This window comes from Zonotrichia albicollis, chromosome 30 (genome assembly GCF_047830755.1).
Source record: "Zonotrichia albicollis isolate bZonAlb1 chromosome 30, bZonAlb1.hap1, whole genome shotgun sequence".
In the NCBI taxonomy this organism is placed as follows: Eukaryota; Metazoa; Chordata; class Aves; order Passeriformes; family Passerellidae; genus Zonotrichia; species Zonotrichia albicollis.
In genome coordinates, this window is record NC_133848.1 from 3,672,838 (window position 1) to 3,695,440 (window position 22,603).

The 22,603-nt window shown below is 49.0% G+C and overlaps 1 protein-coding gene and 1 long non-coding RNA gene across 2 annotated transcripts in view; one reads left to right on the forward strand and one right to left on the reverse strand.

Moving 5' to 3' along the window:
- The first annotated feature begins 47 nt into the window (after positions 1 to 47).
- On the forward strand, positions 48 to 8,108 carry LOC141725575 (uncharacterized). The gene is made up of 2 exons (XR_012577354.1): positions 48 to 1,860; positions 6,228 to 8,108. It is a non-coding gene; the product is annotated as an uncharacterized LOC141725575 (long non-coding RNA).
- Positions 4,900 to 22,603, reverse strand: part of ASH1L (ASH1 like histone lysine methyltransferase) — a 110,022-nt gene continuing 92,318 nt past the window's right edge. The window contains 9 exon segments of the mRNA XM_074529492.1: positions 4,900 to 7,001; positions 7,808 to 8,109; positions 8,676 to 8,716; positions 10,300 to 10,466; positions 11,898 to 12,070; positions 13,297 to 13,435; positions 18,811 to 18,901; positions 19,721 to 19,807; positions 20,095 to 20,343. Coding sequence (XP_074385593.1) covers positions 6,910 to 7,001; positions 7,808 to 8,109; positions 8,676 to 8,716; positions 10,300 to 10,466; positions 11,898 to 12,070; positions 13,297 to 13,435; positions 18,811 to 18,901; positions 19,721 to 19,807; positions 20,095 to 20,343 — 1,341 coding nt within the window. The 3' untranslated portion in view covers positions 4,900 to 6,909.

Below are 22,603 nucleotides of genomic sequence, written 5' to 3' on the forward strand. Positions count from 1 at the left end.
CACCCCAATAACACAGATCCTGTTTATTGAACACGCACAGCCCCCCCAGCACACCGAACCTGTTTATTGAACAGGCACAGCAGCCCCAGCACACAGATCCTGTTTATGGAACAGGCACAGCACCCCCAGCACACAGATCCTGTTTATTGAACACGCACAGCACCCCAATAACACAGATCCTGTTTATGGAACACGCACAGCAGCCCCAGCACACAGATCCTGTTGATTGAACACACACAGCATCCCCAGCACACAGATCCTGTTTATGGAACAGGCACAGCACCCCCAGCACACAGATCCTGTTTATTGAACACGCACAGCACCCCCAGCACACAGATCCTGTTTATTGAACACGCACAGCAGCCCCAGCACACAGATCCTGTTTATTGATCAGGCACAGCACCCCCAGCACACAGATCCTGTTTATGGAACAGGCACAGCACCCCAATAACACAGATCCTGTTTATTGATCAGGCACAGCACCCCCAGCACACAGATGCTGTTTATGGAACAGGCTCAGCACCCCCAGCACACAGAATGAACAATACCAGGTGACACCACCCTGAAAACGATGACAAATTCAGAAAGTCTCTCTTGGGGTGGTTGCTCTGTTCTCAGTCCCTCCTGTGCTGGGGCAGCTGCTGCAGCCACAAGGTGCAAACCCTCGGTGTTCCCAGGTCCCAGCCCAGAGCAGCTTCAAGTTTGTTCCAAAATGGAAAGGAGAAACAATCCAGGAAGAAATTTGGACTGTTCAGCTGAACTAGCTAATGAGCAGAAGCAAAAGCAAGCAGGAGCAAAGCAGCAGCAAGAGCGAGCAGCTCACCCTCATTCCAGGGCAGGGACAGCTCCTCTCCCTGCCCCGTGTCACCTCCATCCGTCTGTCTGTCTGTCCGTCTGTCTGTGCTGCCACCTCCAGTGCCCCACCGTGCACTCTGTAAATAATCATAACCACTGGAATGAGCTCGTTCTGCAGGGAAAAAAAGCTGGAAATCAAGGTTGTGACTCAGGCGTGGCAATGGGCAGTGGGGTGGGATGGGGTGAGGAGATGCCGGGGCTGTGCTGGTGCTCAGCACCCCCAGCCAGGGAGGGCAGGAAAGGGGCCCTGAAGATGCCCAAGCTCCTCCACAGCGGGGCAGAGGCGGCTGCAGCCTCCCCGAGCCAGGAATATCCCTGGAAAAGCTGCTGGGAACAGCCCAGGTCGCTGCTTTGGTTATTTATAAAACTTCAACTGATCTTTTCATAGCCCAGGGGATGGCAGTAGGGGCTAAACGGCTCCGAGTTCTTCGTGGTTTTGTCATCGCTTGTGATTTCAGGCCAGAATTTGCATTTCCTGCTGGGCTCCCCAGTGAAAGGGAGGTGTGGCCGCAGCAGGGAGCGGCCCCACGGCAGCAGCAGGGACAGTTTTGGGCCTCTGTCCCTCCCATGGCCACGTTTCACCCTCCTGATTTCCCCTTTTCGCTGCGTCAGCCCCGGGTGAAGCCGCTCTCCCTTCACTCTGCTCTCATTTCTCTCATTTCCACCTCTCTCGCCGGGGTTTTTATTCTCAGACGAGTGACGCGATGTCCTAATTGGAATGTTCCTTGGCTCGCCTCAAGGAGGCTTGATTGATTTCCACAGCTGCTTCTGGGCTTTCGGAACGAGGTCATGCCAGAAGGAGGAAGCCAGGTGCTACTTCCATTTGTTTATTTTCTTTTTTAAATAAACAGCCCTCCGAGGCTTGGCTTTAAAAGGAGCACAGGGGTCAAACGTGGCATTTTCATGGTCAAAGAGAGCCAGACTGGGAAAGGGAAAAGGAAAAATCAGGTTCCACAGAAGGGGTGTGGAGGAGGAGAAGCTGTTCCATTCCTGAGGGACCTGCAGGTGAGAGATCTCTCTGCATTCCCCTGGGGGTGACAGTCCCCAGCCTGAGCAGCACAAGGGGGCTCCTTGGGTTTGTCCCCTGGGAAAAGGCACCAAATCTGTGGATTCAATGGCTCCTGGCCCAGTTTGCCTCACGGGCAGGCGTGGTCACAGCCCCTGAGACCCCTCATGGTGACCGTGCTGTCACCACCCCTCCTGCAGGGCCCCTGGGGTCACACAGAACCCTCTGAGACCTCTGGCAGATGGGGCTCAATCCCAGGGGGTGTCCGGTTTTCGGCTGTTTGGATGGCCTGGGAAGGCCCGAGGTGGCCTTGGGGCAGCCCGCGTTTCAAAGGACGAGAAGAGGCTTCAGCTCTTCTTTCGGTCTCTGTGTTTATTAATTGTTTATCTAAAAGATTTTCTCTCGGCCCGACAGAGCTCTGCTCAGCAGCCAGCCATGAGCACACTGTGCTGCCCTCCGGACAGTCACCTATCTTTATACCCAAAGTTACATATACAATATTTATCATTTTTCCCCAATACCTTTCACCCTTATTGCCCGGTGCACTTTTAGTAATGACCAATCTCAAAGTGCCACCATCACCACAGAAGATGGAGGAGAAGAAGAAGAAGAAGAAGGATAGGACACGCCCCAATTCCTCCATCTTACTTCTCTAAACCCCCCTGTACAGAAATCCTAAACCCTGTGTTTCCCTCTCTAATTAACTAATCCCTTCACCATTCACCCCGGTGAAACCCTCCTGTCCTCATACAGGTGTCGTCTCCTGTGTAGGATCAAAGTCCAGCCACCAGACACTTCTGGAACATTCCAGGACTCCCGAGCCCCCCAAGGGTGCTCTCGGTGACACCTCAGTGCTGAGGTGCTGAGATCCCACAAGGGGGTGTTCCTGGGTTGGTTCCCATTGCAGGTGGGTGATCCCAGGTTCCCATCCCACTGGGTATTTCTGGGTTCCCATCTCAGCTGGGTGTTCCAGGCTTGGTTTCCATTCCAGGGGGGTGTTCCTGGGTTCCCATCCCAGGTTCCCATCCCAGGGTCATGTTCCTGAATTCCCATCCCAATGGGTGTTCCCAGGTTCCCATCCCGGTGGGTGATCCCAAGGTGGGTGTCCCTAGAGGGTGTTCCTGGGTTCCCATCCCCAGGTGGATGTTCCCAGGTTGGTTCTCATCCCAGGTGGGTGTCCATGGATTCCCATCCCAGTGGTTGATCCCAGGTTCCCATCCCAGCTGGGTGCTCCTGGGTTGGTTTCCATCCCAGCTGGGTGTTCCTGGGTTGGTTTCCATCCCAGCTGGGTGCTCCTGGGTTGGTTTCCATCCCAGCTGGGTGTTCCTGGGTTGGTTTCCATCCCAGTGGTTGATCCCAGGTTCCCATCCCAGCTGGGTGTTCCCAGGTTGGTTTCCATCCCAGCTGGGTGTTCCTGGGTTGGTTTCCACCCCAGCTGGGTGTTTCCAGGTTCCCAGGGTGTGTTCAGGAGCCAGGACAGCCCAATCCCCACCCTGTCCCCAGCCCAGAGCACTCAGTGCCACCTCCAGGTGTTCCTTGGACGCCTCCAGGGATGGGCACTCCAACCCTCCCAGGTCAGTTCCAATCCCTGAGCCCCCTTCCCATGGGGAAATTCTGCTGTGCCCACCCTGAGCCTCAGCCTGAGGCCGTTCCCTCTGCTCCTGTCCCTGTTCCCTGGGATAAGATCCCAAATCCCCCCAGCTGTCCCCTCCTGGCAGGAGCTGTGCAGAGCTCAGGTCCTCCTGAGCCTCCTTTGCTCCAGGCTGAGCCCCCTCAGCTCCCTCAGGGATTCTCCATCCCCTTCCCAAATCCCTCAAGAATTCTCCATTCCCTTCCCAGCTCCCTCAGGAATTCTCCAGCTCTTTCCCAGTTCCCTCAGGAATTATCCAGTCCTTTTTCCAGCTCCCTCAAGAGTTCTTCAGCCCCTTCCCAACTCCCTCAGGAATTCCCAGCTCCTTCAGGAATTCTCCATTCCCTCCCCAGCTCCTTCAGGAGTTTTCCAGACCCTTCCCAGCTCCTTCAGGAATTCTCCATTCCCTTCCCAGCTCCCTCAGGGATTCTCCATTCCCTCCCCAGCTCCCTCAGGAATTCTCCATTCCCTCCCCAGCTCCCTCAGGGATTCTCTATTCATTCCCAGCTCCCTCAGGATTCTCCATTCCCTTCCCAGCTCCCTGAGGGATTCTCCAGCCCTTTCCCAGCTCTGGACACGCTCCAGTCCCTCAATCTCTTGACATAAAAAACCCAAAACTGACCCAGGGTTTGAGGTCGCTCAGCAGAGGCAGCAGGAGGGGCTGGGTTCACTGTCGTGGCCCAGGCCACGTGCCATTGGTCTCTTGCACACCTGGGCCCGTGTCCAGCTGCATCCCCAGCACCCCCAGGGCCTTTCCAGCCCCTTTTCCCCGAGCCTGGAACATTCTATGGGGTTGCTGTGACCCAAGGGCAGCACCCAGCATTGCTGAGCCTCGCCCCATGGATCCCATGGATCCCATGGATCCCACGGATCCAGCCTGCCCAGATGGATCCTGTCCATCCATCCACCCACCTCCTGTCCTCCTGTCCATCCACCTCCTGTCCTCCTGTCCATCCATCCACCTCCTGTCCTCCTGTCCATCCATCCATCCACCTCCTGTCCTCCTGCCCATCCACCTCCTGTCCTCCTGTCCATCCATCCATCCGCCTCCTGTCCATCCATCCATCCACCTCCTGTCCTCCTGTCCATCCATCCACCTCCTGTCCTCCTGTCCATCCACCTCCTGTCCTCCTGTCCATCCACCTCCTGTCCATCCATCCACCTCCTGTCCTCCTGTCCATCCACCTCCTGTCCTCCTGTCCATCCACCTCCTGTCCATCCATCCACCTCCTGTCCTCCTGTCCATCCATCCACCTCCTGTCCATCCATCCATCCACCTCCTGTCCTCCTGTCCATCCACCTCCTGTCCTCCTGTCCATCCACCCTCCCACCCAGCTCAGCAAAGAAAACCCCCCGAGCCAACCTTTAGGAAAAGATTTTTTTTCCATTTAATACTAGACTCTCAGGATTGAGATGCAGGCTTTTTATGCAATTACATCCAATGTTAAAATTGGTAATACATAATTTACAAAGATTAACATCAAAACAATGATCTATTTAGATATGCTTTGTAAAAAGGAAATATATTAGCAGCATTTATTTTCAGCAATCACACAGCCTACACCCATGCAGACTAAGGTTCAGCTCTATTTGCAGTAACGTAGTGCTTCCTGGCTCCGGCGGCGATCCTGGGGACACACGGGTCTGCTCAGTATTATAAAATAACCAAAAAATAAAAAAAGTCATTAATTTCTACACCAGTAAGAAAAAACAATTCTTTGCACTTACCTAACATTTGATTGTCTAAAAAACATTTTGTTTAGTCTTTCAACAAAAGAAAGATAAAATGACAGAGCTAGTGTCTCGCTTCTGTACGCACTTTATTTTTTTTTTTTTAAAAACTTTTTAGTGTTTAACACCATTTGAGACAATGATTTCTGTTTGAAACTAAATGAGACAACTCGAGGGGTTGGACATGCGATATTCCTACTACACGCACGAGTATTTTATACTCAGGGTTCCTGGTACTGTACAGTGCTTCTCTACAGTAAGAAAATATTCCAAACTATTTTCTTATTTCTTTTTTTTTTTAATAAAATATTTTTTTTTCTCAAAGGGTTTTTTTCCTTTCTTTTTTTTTTTTGTGGTTTTTTTTTTGTGTTTTGTTTTGTTTTGTTTTCTCTTTTGAAATCAACACATAAAAGTTAATGGAATGAGTCATGTTCCACTAAGAGTAAAATAATTATAATAATAACAAGAATGTACATTAGGACGAGCTTGGTCCATAAAAAGGAACATGTAACTACGGTATTGCTTTACATCCACGCAGCAGATATATACAACTTGGCACATTAAAAACTGGATTTCTTATAAGAACACCTAAAACAGGACTGGATATGCATGTGTACGTCTGAGACAGGAAAGCAAAGCCACCGTCCGGGGGCCGGCGCTGGCGGGACAATCGCGACAATCGCGACAATCGCCAGCGGGTGGCGCTGCCCGGACGCTCGGCTGTCCACCAGCACACGAGGGTAGTGTTAGCAGTTGATAAATTCTACAGCTCACGACAAACACTCGCTCGGATACTGCCTGACGGGCACGGAGTGAAAGGGTCCTTGGGGTTGTTTTTTTGGTGTTTTTTTTTGTTTTGTTTTGTTTTTTTTTTTCCTTTTTTAATTTTAACGGATTTTTATTTGCACAACACACGAGACACACGAGAAACCACAGCTTATCAAAAAAACCAACAGCAATGGTGGCTTCAGGAGCTGACTTCGCTTTTATAAAATTTCTCTGCAGAAAAAAAGTGGAAAAAAAAACCTCACACCCCACCCCCTCCCCGCGCACAGCAAGTGCCTCCTCCCAGCTCTGCTGCCCTCTCCGAGCTTCTGGAAGCTTCTCCTGGGCACGGAGCACAGGGACTGCTCAGCTGTCCCACGGCGAGCCCCGCGCTCGGCTGGGGACGTTTCTCTCTTCTGGAACTTGTGCAAATCAGAGGCCGCAGCTTCAGGGCAGCTTTTCCTTTCCAGCCACTGGGCCTTTCCTCTCCGCTCTGGATTCCTGGATTCCCTTCCCTGGCGGTGCTGAGGGTGGCTGGGACAATCCCAGGTGAGCAGTGACCGTGGGGAGCATCCTCCTCAGAGTAACTCAGTCCTTTTCCTCTGCCCTCCCTATTATTATTATTTTTTTTAAATTTTTTTGTTTTGTTTTGTTTTTTTTTCTCCTCTGAGTGGGAATATCAAGCAAAAATAAATTAAATTTGACCATCCTGGACAATAACCACGAGGTTTCCTCAGTACCTAACATCAATACAAGGCACGCCCACCAACACACACACCAAGAGCACTGCAGAGCAGGGTGGGCACCGTGCCAGCCCGGCCCCCCAGGTGCTGCTGTTTGTATTTTGTCCGTTTGCTGCTGCTGCTGCCCTCTGTCCTTGCCCAGCCCAGCCAGAGCCCAGAGCTCGGCTGCCCCTCGGGGGTCACTTCCTGAAGCTGCTCTCGGCCATGGTCAGCGTGCGGCGCCGCAGCTTCCGGCCCGAGCCCTCCTCCAGCAGGTACGTGACATCGATGGCTGCAACAGAGCACAGCACAAAAGACACTTTGCAAGCTGCCCTCCAGCTCAGTCCCTGCAGCGTCACTGAGCTGGGAAAAGCCCTGCAGGATGGTGAATCCAACCTGGGAGCGATGCCCAGAGCACAGCGCTGAGCGCTGCCTCCCAGCGCTGCCCAAACGCAAAATTCCTGATTCTTTATTCCTGGTTCTTTCAAGGATGAATCCAAACCACGCCTGGACAAGGTGCTGAGTGACCCAAGCCCTGAGATGTGGCTGGACTAGAAATCCTCCCAACCCAAATGAAGCATCAGTCCATGACTGTGTGGCATTGGACAGACTGGACAGGGCTCATTCTGGCTTTTAATTTAAAAGCAGGGTCACACTTCACCAGTGTCCCCTCATCCCACAGCTCAGAGAACACCTCCAGCAGGCACTCAGAACCAAAGGAAAGCTCATGAAAGGTTAAAAGAGACTTTCCAAACTCCTCTCAGTCTTTCCTGGCCTGTCTGTTAAGTATATCTATTTGTAGATATGGAATGATAGGGGGGAATTAGTTTATGGAAAGGTTTTGTAGTTATTAAAAATATTATACAAAAAACCCCTAAAAATATGACACAAAACAGTGTCATAGTTGTAAGAAATTTCACTTGGATTTAGTGGATTTCTGTTGCAAAGGAAAACGTGGCTACAAAGAAAACTGACTTTCCTAATGCCCGCCAGCAAGAAATTCACACAAAACCCCTCATTTTATCAACACAGCTCAGCCAAGCGACCCCAGAGCTGCAGGAGACGCAGGGGCTGTGCAAGCAGAGCTTGAACCCTCACCGTTTTTCCCTGGGATTTTCTCGAGGAGGTTGAGCAGGATCTGGTTGAGCCTCTCCCTCTGGAGGTGCCGCCGCTCCTCGGGGCTGCAGAGCGGCCTCGTGTCCGAGGGGCTCTCGTCCCCTTTCTTGTCGGCCTCGCAGCCCTCGCTGGCCACGGGCTCCTTGTGGGGCTCCTCGGGGCTGGGCAGCTCCCCTGGAGCCTGCTCGGGGGCCCCCAGCACCTCCTCCATCAGCGGCAGCGAATCCTCCTCTTGGTTTAAGTCTTTCATCTGTGGTTTCGAGCGATCCGATTTCCAGGATGACCTTGCGGGGAAAAAAGGGTTTAAAGAGAAGTTTTTCACCTGAAAGGACAATTTTCAACGAGTCCAGGACTCATCCATGGGCTGGGGATCTCTGGAACTCAATTTCTTCCCTCCATCCCTGCACTCACACCCCCCAGTGTTACATCCCACCAAACCCAGCAGCTTTATCTGCACCGCACCAAACGCAGCTCTGAAAAACAAATGGATTTTTATTTTCAGTTCCAAAAGATTTTACCTCCAAAACCACTTTGGCCCAGCCCTTAGTGGGATGCTCTTGCAGGCTCTCCCAGACCTGGGCTCTGAAGCCTCCTCTTTTGAGCATCTCCTCACTCAGCTGCTTTTTCCTGACTGTCAAATGGCTCCTTTCTTTTCCTCATGTACATTATTATTAATGCCTATCCTTCCTCACTTGTTCCCTTTTATCTCTCTGAAAGTTTTAGAGAGCTTTCAATAATTTAAACTTCTTATTTCCATAGCACCCAGGGGAAAGGGGCAGGAGGAGAGTGGGCACAGCAAACAAACAACTTGATTTCATCTCCTCTCAACAATCTGGGAGGGGAGACTCACCTGCCTCCGTTCCTCTTGTAGTTGTCTGGCACATAATGAGGCTGCAAGAACAATAAAGGTTATGATCAAAACCAAATCAAATTCACGGTGGAAGGAAGTGCTGCTCTGTCAAATATTCGGAAAGCCAATGCAGGACACTCTGGAAATGCTGGTGTACCTCAAAGAGACCTCTCAGGAGGAGGCACAATCACGTAATGAGATAAATTAGAGCCAGACTTGTCTGATTCTTCACATCTTCTACATAAATTTCAAGCCACAGACCATCATGATAAAAATAATCTTTGCTTTCTGCACAGCATGAATCTGGAACCTTCTCCAAAGCCACTACAAAAACCTCTGCTCCAGGAAGAGCAGAGCTCACCTGCAGGTTTGCAGATTTGCTACCTCTGAGTCTCTGAGTTCACCATCACCACCCCTTGAGCACCTCTCTGCCTCCCAAATGCACGTTCTGTTACACCCAGTTCTATTTCCAAGCTTGCTTTCCAGCCAGCCTTTCCCCCAGGCTGTGCAAACTCACAGAGTCTGGAATGACTGAGGTTGGAAAAGCCCTCCCGGAGCATCCAGTGCAAACTGGGCCCCATCCCCACCCTGTCCCCAGCCCAGAGCTCTGAGGGCACCTACAGGTGTTCCTTGGGCACCTCCAGGGATGGGGACCCTAAAACTCTCTGGGTTTGGAAGGGGACCCCAAACTTTCCTGGATTTGGATGGGAGGTTTGGATGGGGACTCCAGAACTCTCTGGGTTTGGAGGAAGGTTTGGATGGGGATCCCAAAACTCTGGATTTGGAGGGAGGTTTGGATGGGGATCCCAAAACTGTCTGGATTTGGAGGAAGGTTTGGATGGGGACTCCAGAACTCTCTGGATTTGGATGGGAGGTTTGGATGGGGACTCCAAAACTCTCTGGGTTTGGAGGGAGATTTGGATAGGGATCCCAAAATGCTCTGGGTTTGGAGGGAGGTTTGGATGGGGACTCCAAAACTTTCTGGGTTTGGATGGGGACTCCAAACTTTCCTGGATTTGGAGGGAGGTTTGGATGGGGACCCCAAAACTCTGGATTCAAAGGGAGGTTTGGATGGGGACCCCAAAACTCTGGATTCAAAGGGAGGTTTGGATGGGGACTCCAGAACTCTCTGGATTTGGATGGGAGGTTTGGATGGGGACCCCAAAACTCTCTGGGTTTGGAGGGAGGTTTGGATGGGGACCCCAAACTTTCCTGGATTTGGATGAGGTTTGGATGGGGATCCCAAAACTCTCTGGATTTGGAGGGAGGTTTGGATGGGGACTCCAAACTTTCCTGGGTTTGGAGGGAGGTTTGGATAGGGATCCCAAATCTCTTTGGGTCTGAAGGGAGGTTTGGATGGGGACTCCAAACCTCCCTGCCAAGGCCTGACCACCCTTTCCATGAAGAAACTCCTCCTGATGTCCAACCTGAGCCTCTCATGGCACAACTTGAGGCCTTTTCCTCTTTTCCTGCCCGTTGTTCCTTGGGAGCAGAGCCCGACCCCCACCTAAAGCATCAGCTCCCTCTGCCTGACCAAGCTTCATTTATCAACACTCAGGAGCTTTCCAGAACTCCCTCCAGCCTCCCAAAACCAGGTGAGGAGGCTGAGAGCAGAGCCACTCACAGAGAAATCCCTCTTGGGCGTGAGTTTCTTGGGGAAGTGGTCGAAGGCGTAGGGCTTGGTGCACACGGGGTAGCGGTTGCGGTGGATCTTGTAGAAGAGGTGAGCAGATTTGTCCAGGCGGTAATCACAGATGTAAACATCCTGCTCCTTCACGCCCTTCGGCCTCCCTGGCACCAGAACAAGGAGAAAACAGTCATGGACTGAGGGGGAAATGTGGTTTATCACACTGGGAGTGAGCTGTCAGAGTGTCTCTGTTTGCTCTCTCACTCAGAACCACAGCAGGGTCACTTTGAGGGGAGAACCTGCATACTCGGATCAAACACTTCCCAAACTTTCACAGACACAAATATCAACTGACAGCATTTTCTCTTCCCCCTTCAAACAGGAATCCCTGTCCCAGGGCAAAGCCTCAGCTTTTGGGCAGCTCTGAGCCACACAAACGCCCCCACAGCCTTTGGACAGCAGCAACTGCTCCAGGGCATGTCCCTGCTTCCAGAACAGAGTGGATTTGTCCCAGTGCCTGTTGAGGGTAAGGATGGTGTTGGCTGGTGCCCAGCAGTGCTCACCCTCAGCCCAGCACCCTCCAGGGTCCCCTGCTCTGGGGAGGATCATCCCAGGATGTTCCACACCACAGAGTGTCCCTGTGCTGGCCCTGCTGACCCCAGGATGTTCCACACCAGGGAGTGTCCCTGTGCTGGCCCTGCTGACCCCAGGATGTTCCACACCACAGAGTGTCCCTGTGCTGGCCCTGCTGACCCCAGGCTGGCCCTGCTGACCCCAGGGTGTTCCACACCACAGAGTGTCCCTGTGCTGGCCCTGCTGACCCCAGGGTGTTCCACACCACAGTGTCCCTGTGCTGGCCCTGCTGACCCCAGGCTGGCCCTGCTGACCCCAGGATGTTCCACACCACAGAGTGTCCCTGTGCTGGCCCTGCTGACCCCAGGGTGTTCCACACCAGGGAGTGTCCAGCCCAGTGGGGGTGGCTGGGATCCCCAATTTGTGCTGGGGAGTGGCTGCACTGGGCATCACTTGTGCTCCCTGGGGTTTATTCACAGAATCATGGAGTGCTTTGGGCTGGGAGGGACCTTAAATCTCCTCCCATCCCACCCTGCCATGGGCAGGGACACCTTCCATTATCCCAGGTTGCTCCATCCCCATCCAGCCTGGCTTGGACACTGCCAGGGATCCAGGGGCAGCCACAGCTTTGTGCAACCTGTGCTAGGGCCTGCCCACCCTCACAGGCAAGAATTTCCTCTGTGTATCCAACCTAAATTGCCTCTTTTTCAGGTTGAAGCCATTCCCTCTTGTCCTGTCATGATTAAGAGCCTCTCTCACCTTCCTTCTATCCCCTTCAGATACTGGACCCCTCTCTCTCTTTCTGTAACCTCCTATTTTATTACTACTATTGCTATCATTATTATTACTACAATATTTTAATCTATTTCAACCATTAAACTGTTTTTATCCCAACCCCTTGGGTTTAACTTTTTCCAGTTCCCTCCCATCCCAGCGAGTGGCTGGGTAGTGCTGAGCTTCCAGCAGGGGTTAAACCACCACAGCTCAGTGCCCAAATGCTCAGGGATGTGTTTAATTCCCACCTTTGCAGTAGGTGTAGAGGTCTAGCACACAGCAGGTGCCCACCACGGCCTCCAAGGGGATGATTTCATACAGGGGCACCCGGAAGAGCTCGTTGTGGTAGAACTTGCGAGACGGGGAATGGTGCGTTTCGTGCGGACGGAAATAGTGGTGGCCAAAGGCAAAGCGCTCCTCCCTGAGGGGGCAGAGGGGACACAAACACCCATCAGCCCAGGACACAGCTCACTCCATCCCCTGCTTTGCTCTGAGTTCCCTCTCTTGCACTTGAACAGCAGTGTCACACAAATTCCATGTTCCACTGCCTGCCTGCAGTGAGGGGAAACCCTCCCAGTGTGGTTCCATGGGCACAGCAGAGTGAGTGGCCATGGCACAGCACAGCTGTCACTGCCTGTTCCAACATTGAAGAGATCCATCAATTTCCGTCTCTGATCCTTTGATTAAACCTCCAACCTCATGGATTTCCAACCATGCAGTTGTGGAGCACAACTCCAGCATGATTTCCATGGGCACAGCACAGCTGTCACTGCATCCATCTGCTCCAACACTGAGGAAACCCATCCATTTCCATCTCTGATCCCTGTGCTTAAACTCTCAAGTGTTTCCAACCATGCAGTTGTGGAGCACAACTCCAGTGTGGTTCCATGGGCACAGCAGACTGTGACTGATCAGAGCACAGCACAGCTGTCACTGCATCCACAATCTGCTCCAACACTTAGGAAATCCCTCCATTTCTATCTCTGATCTTTTGATTAAACCTCCAACCTCATGTATTTCCACCATGCAGTTGTGGAGCACAACTCCAGTGTGGTTTCCATGGGCACAGCACAGCTGTCACTGCCTGTTCCAACACTGAGGAAATTAATCCATTTCTGTCTCTGATCCTTTGATTAAACCTCCAGCCTCATGGATTTGCACCATGCAGTTGTGGAGCACAACTCCAGCATGATTTCCATGGGCACAGCAGACTGTGACTGATCAGAGTACAGCTCAGCTGTCACTGCATCCACAGCCTGTTCCAACATTGAGGAAATCCATCCATTTCTGTCTCTGATCCTCTGCTTAAACCTCCAACCTCATGGATTTCCACCATGCAGTTGTGGAGCACAACTCCAGTGTGGTTTCCATGGGCACAGCAGACTGTGACTGGCCAGCACAGCTGTCACTGCCTGTTCCAACACTGAGGAAATCCATCCATTTCCGTCTCTGATCCTTTGCTTAAACCTCCAACCTCACGTTTCCACTGTGCAGCTGCAGAGCACCAGCTCCAGCTGGGAATTCCCAACCTCTGCACCTGCACCTTGCTCAATCCTACATCCTAAAGGTGAGACTGCCACACAATTCCTGTTCTTTGGCAGGCAGGCCAGTGGGATGGCTCCAACTCCCAGGCTGGCTGGCACTCACTTCTCGTTCTTCCAGAGCTTCTCGATGCGGAAGATGTCGAGCTTGTCGCGGTTGATGTGGGACAGCAGGCGGTACGATTGCCGCACCGGGTGCCCGTCGGGGGTCCTGCGGCTGTCCCTCATCAGGTACACGCAGTCACCTGGCCAGGGCACAAAGGACACACCTGTGAGCAGCCTGGCCTCAGAACCACAGGGAATAATCAGTAAAATGAGCACAACCTAATGCTGGGTTGTAAGGAATGACATGAACGCGCTGCACAAGCTGCCAAGAGCGCTCAGATGTTTTTCACTGCAGCTTTACAGAAAAAATAGCCACAGCTTTCCATGCCAGACTGAAACCAGCAACCTGTGAGGGATCAAAACCATGACAAACCTCAGGATATGGTGATCAAAACCATGACAAACCTCAGGATATGTAAACATGTCAGTCATGACTAAGAAAAGGTGTAGGAATTAGTGATGGCTGCAATAAATCTGTGAGAGAGGAGGTTACTATTAAGAAAATCCTGTCCTGAGAAGCCCCAAGCCTTTGGTTATTCCAGCAGAATTCCAATGAGATGTAGAGCTCAGGAAAGGTAAAGAGAATACAAAAAGGACTGAACAAACTGGCACTGCTGGCAATCAAAAAGCGTTTCCCAAGGACAAACCCTAAGCTTAAATTTATTCATTTTGTCGTGTAAGTGAATTAATTCCTTGATTTCTCTGCTCTGACCTGTGAAATCCCAAAATTACCTGGGCTGGAAAGGATTTTAAAGATCATCCAGACCCACCCCCCTGCCATGTGCAGAGTTATCTTCCACCAGACCAAGCTGCCCAGAGCTCCATCCCACCTGCCCTTAAGCACTTCCAGGGCTGGCAGGAGATTCCATTTTTTCTGTTATTTACCTCAAAATGACCAAAACCTGGGAGGTCCCAAGTCATAAAAGCTCCCCTGGGCAGGAGCAGAGGTCACACAGCAGAATGTTCTGGCTGGCAGGAGGAGAGAGCCAAGGAAAACCTCCCTGTGCTGTCCCTGCTGCTTTTCTGTTTCAGAGCCAAAGGCTTTGGGAATTAATCCTTCTTCCAAGTATTTGTCTAATCTTTTTTGGAACCATTTCTACTCTGACCTCTCCAAGGCTTGCCACAGTCTAGTCATGATTTTGTGAAAAAATCCTTCCTAGAGTTTAACTGTTGCCAGCTAATTTCTGTTTGCTCCCTGATTTCTGCATCCTTGCCCCTTCCTCAGCCACATTTCACAGACCTTCATCGCTCACCCTCCAAATCACCTGGGCAGACTCTGTGCACAGAAAAGATGATCCAGATCAGATTATCTTTGTTATCTTTGTTTTTACAGGCAGTGGGATGTCAGAGCAGCACAGGGCAGACAGACACCCTGGAGGTTACAGAAGGGCACAATCCCTCTGCTATTTTGTGCATAACAATTTCTGACACTCCCTTTGCCCTTTTGACTCAGCTAGAACATTTTTCTCACCTTTCCATTAAATTACAATGATTCCTGGGAGTTGTTTTCCCTATTTTTTCCCCTGTTTTTGTGTATGTGCAGTAATGTCTGTTTTCCTTCCATGGATATTGGTGTTGTTCATTAGCAGGTTTGGGAAAAAATGCCAGGGAACCACAACATGGCCCCAGGGTCTTCCACACCCCATTTCTGCTATAACCAGATTCAGGATTAAAGTGAAGCACATTATATTTTCATTCATATAATCTCATTTATCAATCTTGTCTAAGTTTAAAAGATGATCCTAAGGACTCATAAAGAGAAATTTCTTCCATAAATCCAACCTAAATTTCATGATGTTCACGTGGTCCCACCTCTCCAGCCTGTCCATCCCTTCCCTCAGCATTCTGACCACACCACAGAGCTTGGTGTCTTCTTCCCCTCTGACCTAAAACTGGCATAACAACAGCTTCCCTTTACAACTTTAAGGGTAATTTCTAAAGAAATTAGAGAGGTGGGTTCCTTAAAAGACTTTTAGAATACAAGGAACATACTGAGAGGAGCTACTGGCCCCAAGTAGAATGTAAATAAAACTATTCCATTTTAAACCACCTAATTTTAAACCAGCTTTTTTCAACTCTTCTTCCCCACCTCTCCCATGAGAAGAAAGCTTCTCCAGCATTTATTGTGCCTGACTGAAAAAGGAGCATTCAGAAGGAGATGTAACTCTTGCTGTAAATATCAGGAAACTTGATTTCAATTCCAGTTTATACTGATATTCTGCCTCAAAAATGAAGTTTCCAAGGAAAAATCAGAGCACTTGTTGCTGGTGCATCAGGGATGATGATTTGTTAGAATTTCTGGCTAGGTGGGTTTTCCAGGATCCATTCTATCAATTCCTACCCAAGACAGAGCTCCATGGGATGGAATGGATCAGATCTGTTTTATTTGCATCATCTCCTGAGTTTAGCTATTAGGGAATTTTTGCAGTGGCGTAACACTCAACAACTTCCAGCAGAATTGCCAAAAAAATGAAGAAACAAGTTCTGCAACCATCCCTGAGATCCCTCTGAGAGGGATTTGGTCTTTCTCACACATCTCATTTTCAGTCTTGTTGCTCCAGAACATCAGCTCTCAAGCTGGGAACTGCTGCTCAGGGTGCAGCTCCTCCTGGGCAGGCACTCAGTGCACAGCTCCCAGGAAAATATAAACCACACACACTGAGGGGCTGCAGAGCATGGTTTTGTGAGAATGTGGAATTATGAGGCCCTGTAGACACCAGAGGGAGTAAAAAGCTGGTTTTGCCACAGTCCAAGCTGCCTGATACACCCACAGCACAGTAAAAAGGATTCAGGGTGGGAAAATCAACAAGCCCAAGGATTTCCCCTTCCCCTGCTGGAGCTGCATGTTCTGTTCCAGCACCTTGGGGTGGAATTTGCTTCATCTGCTCCCTGGGCCTGCAGAGGTGCCCTGAAGCTGCAGTTTGGTCCCTTTGTCCCCTGCTGGTGGCACACAGAGCTCAGCAATGTCCCACAGAGGGACATTTCTCTAATTAAGGTCACCAAGATCAGCTCAGAGACACACAAGGAAAATTGAACACACTTGTGACAGAAATGATCTTAATGCTCTGAACACCTGGAAGATGCCACAAGCCCCTGATAAAACATCATCCATTTAAAAAGAAAATATAAAAGCAAGTTCTGATACAGCCCTTGAAGTCAAAGAAGAGAAACCCAAAGGCTGAACTCTGGGCAGAACAGACAATGCAGAGCAACACCCAGCAAGGAGAACTGAATGCAAATTCCAGAATCCTGCAGATGGGATCATGAATACGCTGCTTTCTGACCTTTTTCTAAATTCCCCATTTTCCTGAAAGCTCTCCTATTCCCCTCCAGCAAACTTATCAGCTGGTTTCACTCATTCAAGAGCAGTTTCCTGATAATGATAAAGGGTTTTTTCTAGCCTTCTATCTGTAGGATGAAATTTAAAAAACCATAATCAGTGAGGTGAATTGTGTGGCTGCCTTGGAGAGATTCAGGAATTCAGAGCACAGTTCAGAGGAGATAAGCTTTAGGGAACACACAAGCAACGAGCTGGATGTTTTAATGCCCATTCTGCACTAAAATACTGGAGGTCAAACAGCTTTTTGGCCTTTACTTCTAAATGTTAACTACCAGCAGTTGGCTCAGCATCATCCTCCCCTGGCCAGGACAACCCTGTGCTAATTAATATTTCTTCATCAACAGCCTGTGAGAATTCTGATTGTGTATCACTCCCAGCACTGCAGAGAGAGCAGTGAAAAATGGAAGTATTTTTGCCAGAGTAACGCCACAAAGTGGGAGCTTCTACTTTGAAAAACTAAATTATTTTTGCCAGAGTAATGGTACAAGTGGCAGCTTCCACTTGTGAAAAATGAAAGTTTTTTTGCCAGAGTAATGGCACAAGTGGCAGCTTTCACTCGTGAAAAATCAAAGTATTTTTGCCACAACTGGCAGCTTCCACTTGTGAAAAATCAAAGTATTTTTGCCACAAGTGGCAGCTCCCATTTGGGAAAAATGCAAGTACTTTTGACAGAGTAATGGCACAAGTGGCAGCTTCCACTTGGAAAAAATGCAAGTATTTTTGACAAGGTAATGCTACAAGTGGCAGCTTCCCCTTGTGAAAAATCAAAAGTATTTTTGCCACAAGTGGCAGCTTCCACTTGTGAAAAATGAAAATATTTTTGCCACAAGTGGCAGCTTCCACTTGTGAAAAATGGAAGTGTTTGTGCCAGAGTAATGGTACAAGTGGCAGCTTCAGCTTTCACTTGTGAAAAATCAAAGTATTTTTGCCACAACTGGCAGCTTCCACTTGTGAAAAATCAAAGTATTTTTCCCAGAGTAATGACACAAGTGGCAGCCTTCACTTGTGAAAAATGAAAGTATTTTTGCCACAAGGGCAGCTCCCATTTGGGAAAAATGCAAGTACTTTTGACAGAGTAATGGCACAAGTGGCAGCTTCCACCTGGAAAAAATGAAAGTATTTTTGACAGGGTAATGCTACAAGTGGCAGCTTCCCCTTGTGAAAAATCAAAAGTATTTTTGCCACAAGTGGCAGCTTCCACTTGTGAAAAATGAAAATATTTTTGCCACAAGTGGCAGTTTCCACTTGTGAAAAATGGAAGTGTTTGTGCCAGAGTAATGGCACAAGTGGCAGCTTCCACTTGGGAAAAATCAAATTATTTTTGTGAAGGTAATGGCACAAGTAGCAGTTTCCACTTGTGAAAAATTAAATTATTTTTGACGGAGTAATGGTACAAAGTGGCAGCTTCCACTTGTGAAAAATGAAAGTATTTTTGTATTTTTGACAGGGTAATGGCACAAGGGGCAGCTTCCACCTGGGAAAAATGAAAGTTTTTTTGCCACAAATGGCAGCTCCCATTTGGGAAAAATGGAAGTATTTTTGACAGAGTAATGCCACAAAGTGGCAACATCCACTTGTGAGAAATGCTTCCACTTGGGAAAAATGAAAGTATTTTTGCCAGAAGTGGCACAAGTGGCAGCTTCCACTTGTGAAAAATCAAAGTATTTTTGCCTCTAGTGGCAGCTTCCACTTGGGAAAAATGAAAATATTTTTGCCACAAATGGCAGCTCCCATTTGGGAAAAATGAAAGTATTTTTGCCAGGGTAGTGGCATAAGTGACAGCTTCCACTTGTGAAAAATGAAAGTATTTTTGCCACAAGTGGCAGTTTCCACTTGTGAAAAATGGAAGTGTTTGTGCCAGAGTAATGGCACAAGTGGCAGCTTTTTTTGTGAAAAATGAAAGTATTTTTGCCAGTGCAATGGCACAAGTGGCAGCTTCCACTTGTGAAAAATGAAATTATTTTTGACAGAGTAATGGTACAAGCGGCATCTTCCACTTGGGAAAAATGAAAATATTTTTGCCACAAATGGCAGCTCCCATTTGGGAAAAATGAAAGTATTTTTGACAGGGTAATGGCACAACTGGCAGCTTCCACTTGTGAAAAATCAAAAGCATTTGTGCCAGGGTGATGCCAGAGGTCCCTGCACTCTGCTGGCCCCAGAGGCAGCACCCACCTTGGCGCAGCAGCAGATCATCCCTCAGGAGGCAGATGTAATAAACACAGCCAGGCTGGGCATAGTGGGGCCGAGGGATCATGGGAACCTCCTGCAGGGAAAAAGAAAGGGAGTTGTGAGATTTATAACACAGGAAATAGTAGGTTATAGGTTTTTTTAATTATAAGGTGTTATATAACTTTCTGACCCAATAGGCTGATGTTAACAGAGTTTATTTTCCTTTTTTGATTTATCACTTTTATTTCTTTTCATTGTAACGTGGATATTTTTGTCTAATAAGGTCTTATTACATGTATGTAATATGGAACATATTACATATGTTTTTATTATAACATCTAAATTTTTAGCTTATTTTATACAATTATATTATTACTATACTACAAAAATTTTTATCATCTTATTTAATATACATTAGAAATATATTTAATATAGTATATTATATTAATCATACCTATTATATATATTATAGATATAATATATATGTTTTTATTATATATATTATAGATATTATATATATGTTTTTATATATGTGTATATGGATGTATTATAGATATAGATTTTCTTACTTAAGGAATATTCTTACTTATAACTATAAAAGCATAAATTTATGATTTTTCTGTTCAAGGTTTGTGTCTTTTGCTTTTATTTAGGCTTCTTCAAAGGCTACAAATCGAACCTTCTTGAGTCTGTGAAGATTTCTATCTTTCCCATTCCCACACCACCCTATGGAAATACACAGAGGGAAACGGAGAAAAAAGCAGAGAAAAACTGACCCCTCATGGAACTGAACCTAAGTCAAGGAAGCTTCACCAATCCCAAAAGATAGAAATTCAAAACACAAATACAAACTAAACCCCTAAGGAGCTGCTGGAGATTTATAAGAGTGATAGGAAGGAGAGTTTTGTTTTACCCTGTTCACAGCTCGAGGTTCACACTGCTCACACAGGTAGTGCTCAACATCCGAGTTCACACCCATGCAGTCACAGTGCTGCCACACCTGGAAAAACAGGTACAGCTCAGTCACAAAGTCCTGCCACAGATTATAGTTGTAAACTGCATTTTCTCAAAAAATATTAAGGAAAGCAAAAAAAATAAACTTCGCAGAGGAAATTCAAGATTTTCTATCAACTATTTCACACCACGTCAGCACACAGACAAGATCTCCATGCAACAGAAGTGTCTTTGCCTTCCAGACTGATTTATTAATGCAATAAAAAATCTCACAGCAACCCAGCACTGCTTGTGTCTCCAAACACCCAAAACCCAGCAACACCCAACACCCACCATGCACTTTTCACACTGGATCATGAGCCCCTCATCCTTGTAGAGGCCGCAGATGCAGCGGATGACGTCCTCGTCCTTCTCGTGCCCGTTGTCCTTGTCACACACCGAGGTCTCGCTGCTGTCGGCCTCGCTCGCCGTCTCCCCCACGATCTCATCGATCTGGGCCGAGGCCTCGTGCCGCGCGTTGTAGTAGGCCTTGCGCAGGCGGCACACGTCCCGCCCCGTCGGGGACTTCCTGCCATAGTATTTCTGCAAAAATCACAAAAAAAAACCCAAAAAGTGCTTTATTTCCAACTCCTGCCCTGTTTAGTTCCTGTCTGTGTACACCTGGGAGGCCTGGTGGCCTCTCCATCTCCCTCATGACTCTGGCCAGCACGGTAGTACTGAATCCAGCACATGTCCCGCCCCGTCAGGGACTTCCTGCCATAGTATTTCTGCAAAAATCACAAAAAAAAACCCAAAAGAAGCTTTATTTCCAAGTCCTATCCTGTTCAGCTGCTCTCCATGCACACCTGGGAGGCTGGTGGCCTCTCCATCTCCCTCATGACTCTGGCCAGCATTGTAGCAGGCCTTGGGAAGCCAGCACACGCCCTGCCCTGTTGGGGACTTCCTGCTGTAGTATTTCTGCAAAAATCACAAAAAAACCCAAAAAGTGCTTTATTTCCAACTCCTGCCCTGTTTAGTTCCTGTCTGTGTACACCTGGGAGGCCTGGTGGCCTCTCCATCTCCCTCATGACTCTGGCCAGCACTGGAGTAGGCCTTGTCAAGCCAGCACACGTCCCGCCCTGTCAGGAACTTCCTGCCATAGTATTTCTGCAAAAATCACAAAAAAACCCCAAAAAGCTTTATTTCCTGTTTAGCTCCTGTCTGTGCACACCTGGGAGGGCTTCTCCCTACAGATGCAGCCCCAAACCTGGGGCAGCCTCTCCATCTCCCTCCTGACTCTACTCTCATAGTAGTAGTAGGCCTTGCGCAGGCGGCACACGTCCCGCCCTGTTGGGGACTTCCTGCCGTAGTATTTCTGCAAAAATCACAAAAAACCCAAAAAGTGCTTTATTTCCAAGTCCTGTCCTGTTTAGTTCCTGTCTGTGTACACCTGAGCGGCCTGGTGGCCTCTCCATCTCCCTCATGACTCGGGCCAGCACTGGAGTAGGCCTTGTGAAGCCAGCACACGTCCCGTCCCGTTGGGGACTTCCTGCCGTAGTATTTCTGGAAAAATCACAAAAAAAACCCAAAAAGAAGCTTTATTTCCAAGTCCTATCCTGTTCAGCTGCTCTCCATGCACATCTGGGAGGCTGGGGGCCTCTCCATCTCCCTCATGACTCTGGCCAGCACTGGAGTAGGCGTTGCGCAGCCCACCCCGTTGGGGACTTCCTGACATAGTGTTTCTGCAACAATTGCCAAAAAAACCCCAAAAAAGTGCTTTATTTCCTATTTAGCTCCTGGGAGAGGTTCTCCCTACAGATGCAGCCCCAAACCTGGGGCAGCCTCTCCATCTCCCTCCTGACTCTACTCTCATAGTAGTAGTAGGCCTTGCGCAGGCGGCACATGTCCCGCCCTGTTGGGGACTTCCTGTCATAGTATTTCTGCAAAAATCACAAAAAACCCAAAAAGTGCTTTATTTCCAAGTCCTATCCTGTTCAGCTGCTCTCCATGCACACCTGGGAGGCTGGTGGCCTCTCCAACTCCCTCATGACTCTGGCCAGCACTGGAGTAGGCCTTGTGCAGCCAGCACACGTCCCGCCCCGTTGGGGACTTCCTGCCGTAGTATTTCTGCAAAAATCACAAAAAAACCCCCAAAAATTGCTTTATTTCCAAGTCCTGTCCTGTTTAGTTCCTGTCTGTGTACACCTGAGAGGCCTGGTGGCCTCTCCATCTCCCTCATGACTCTGGCCAGCACTGGAGTAGGCCTTGTCAAGCCAGCACACGTCCCGCCCCGTTGGGAACTTCCTGACATAGTATTTCTGCAAAAATCACAAAAAAAACCCAAAAGAAGCTTTATTTCCAAGTCCTATCCTGTTCAACTGCTCTCCATGCACACCTGGGAGGCTGGTGGCCTCTCCAACTCCCTCATGACTCTGGCCAGCACTGGAGTAGGCGTTGCGCAGCCCACCCCGTTGGGGACTTCCTGACATAGTATTTCTGCAACAATTGCCAAAAAAACCCCAAAAAAGTGCTTTATTTCCTATTTAGCTCCTGGGAGAGGTTCTCCCTACAGATGCAGCCCCAAACCTGGGGCAGCCTCTCCATCTCCCTCCTGACTCTACTCTCATAGTAGTAGTAGGCCTTGCGCAGGCAGCACACGTCCCGCCCTGTTGGGGACTTCCTGTCATAGTATTTCTGCAAAAATCAGAAAAAGCCTCAAAAAGTGCTTTATTTCCAAGTCCTGTCCAGTTTAGTTCCTGTCTGTGTACACCTGGGAGGCCTGGTGGCCTCTCCATCTCCCTCCTGATCCTGGCAAGAGCACCAGTAGGCCTTGCACAGCTGGTGAATGCCCACCCCAGCAGGG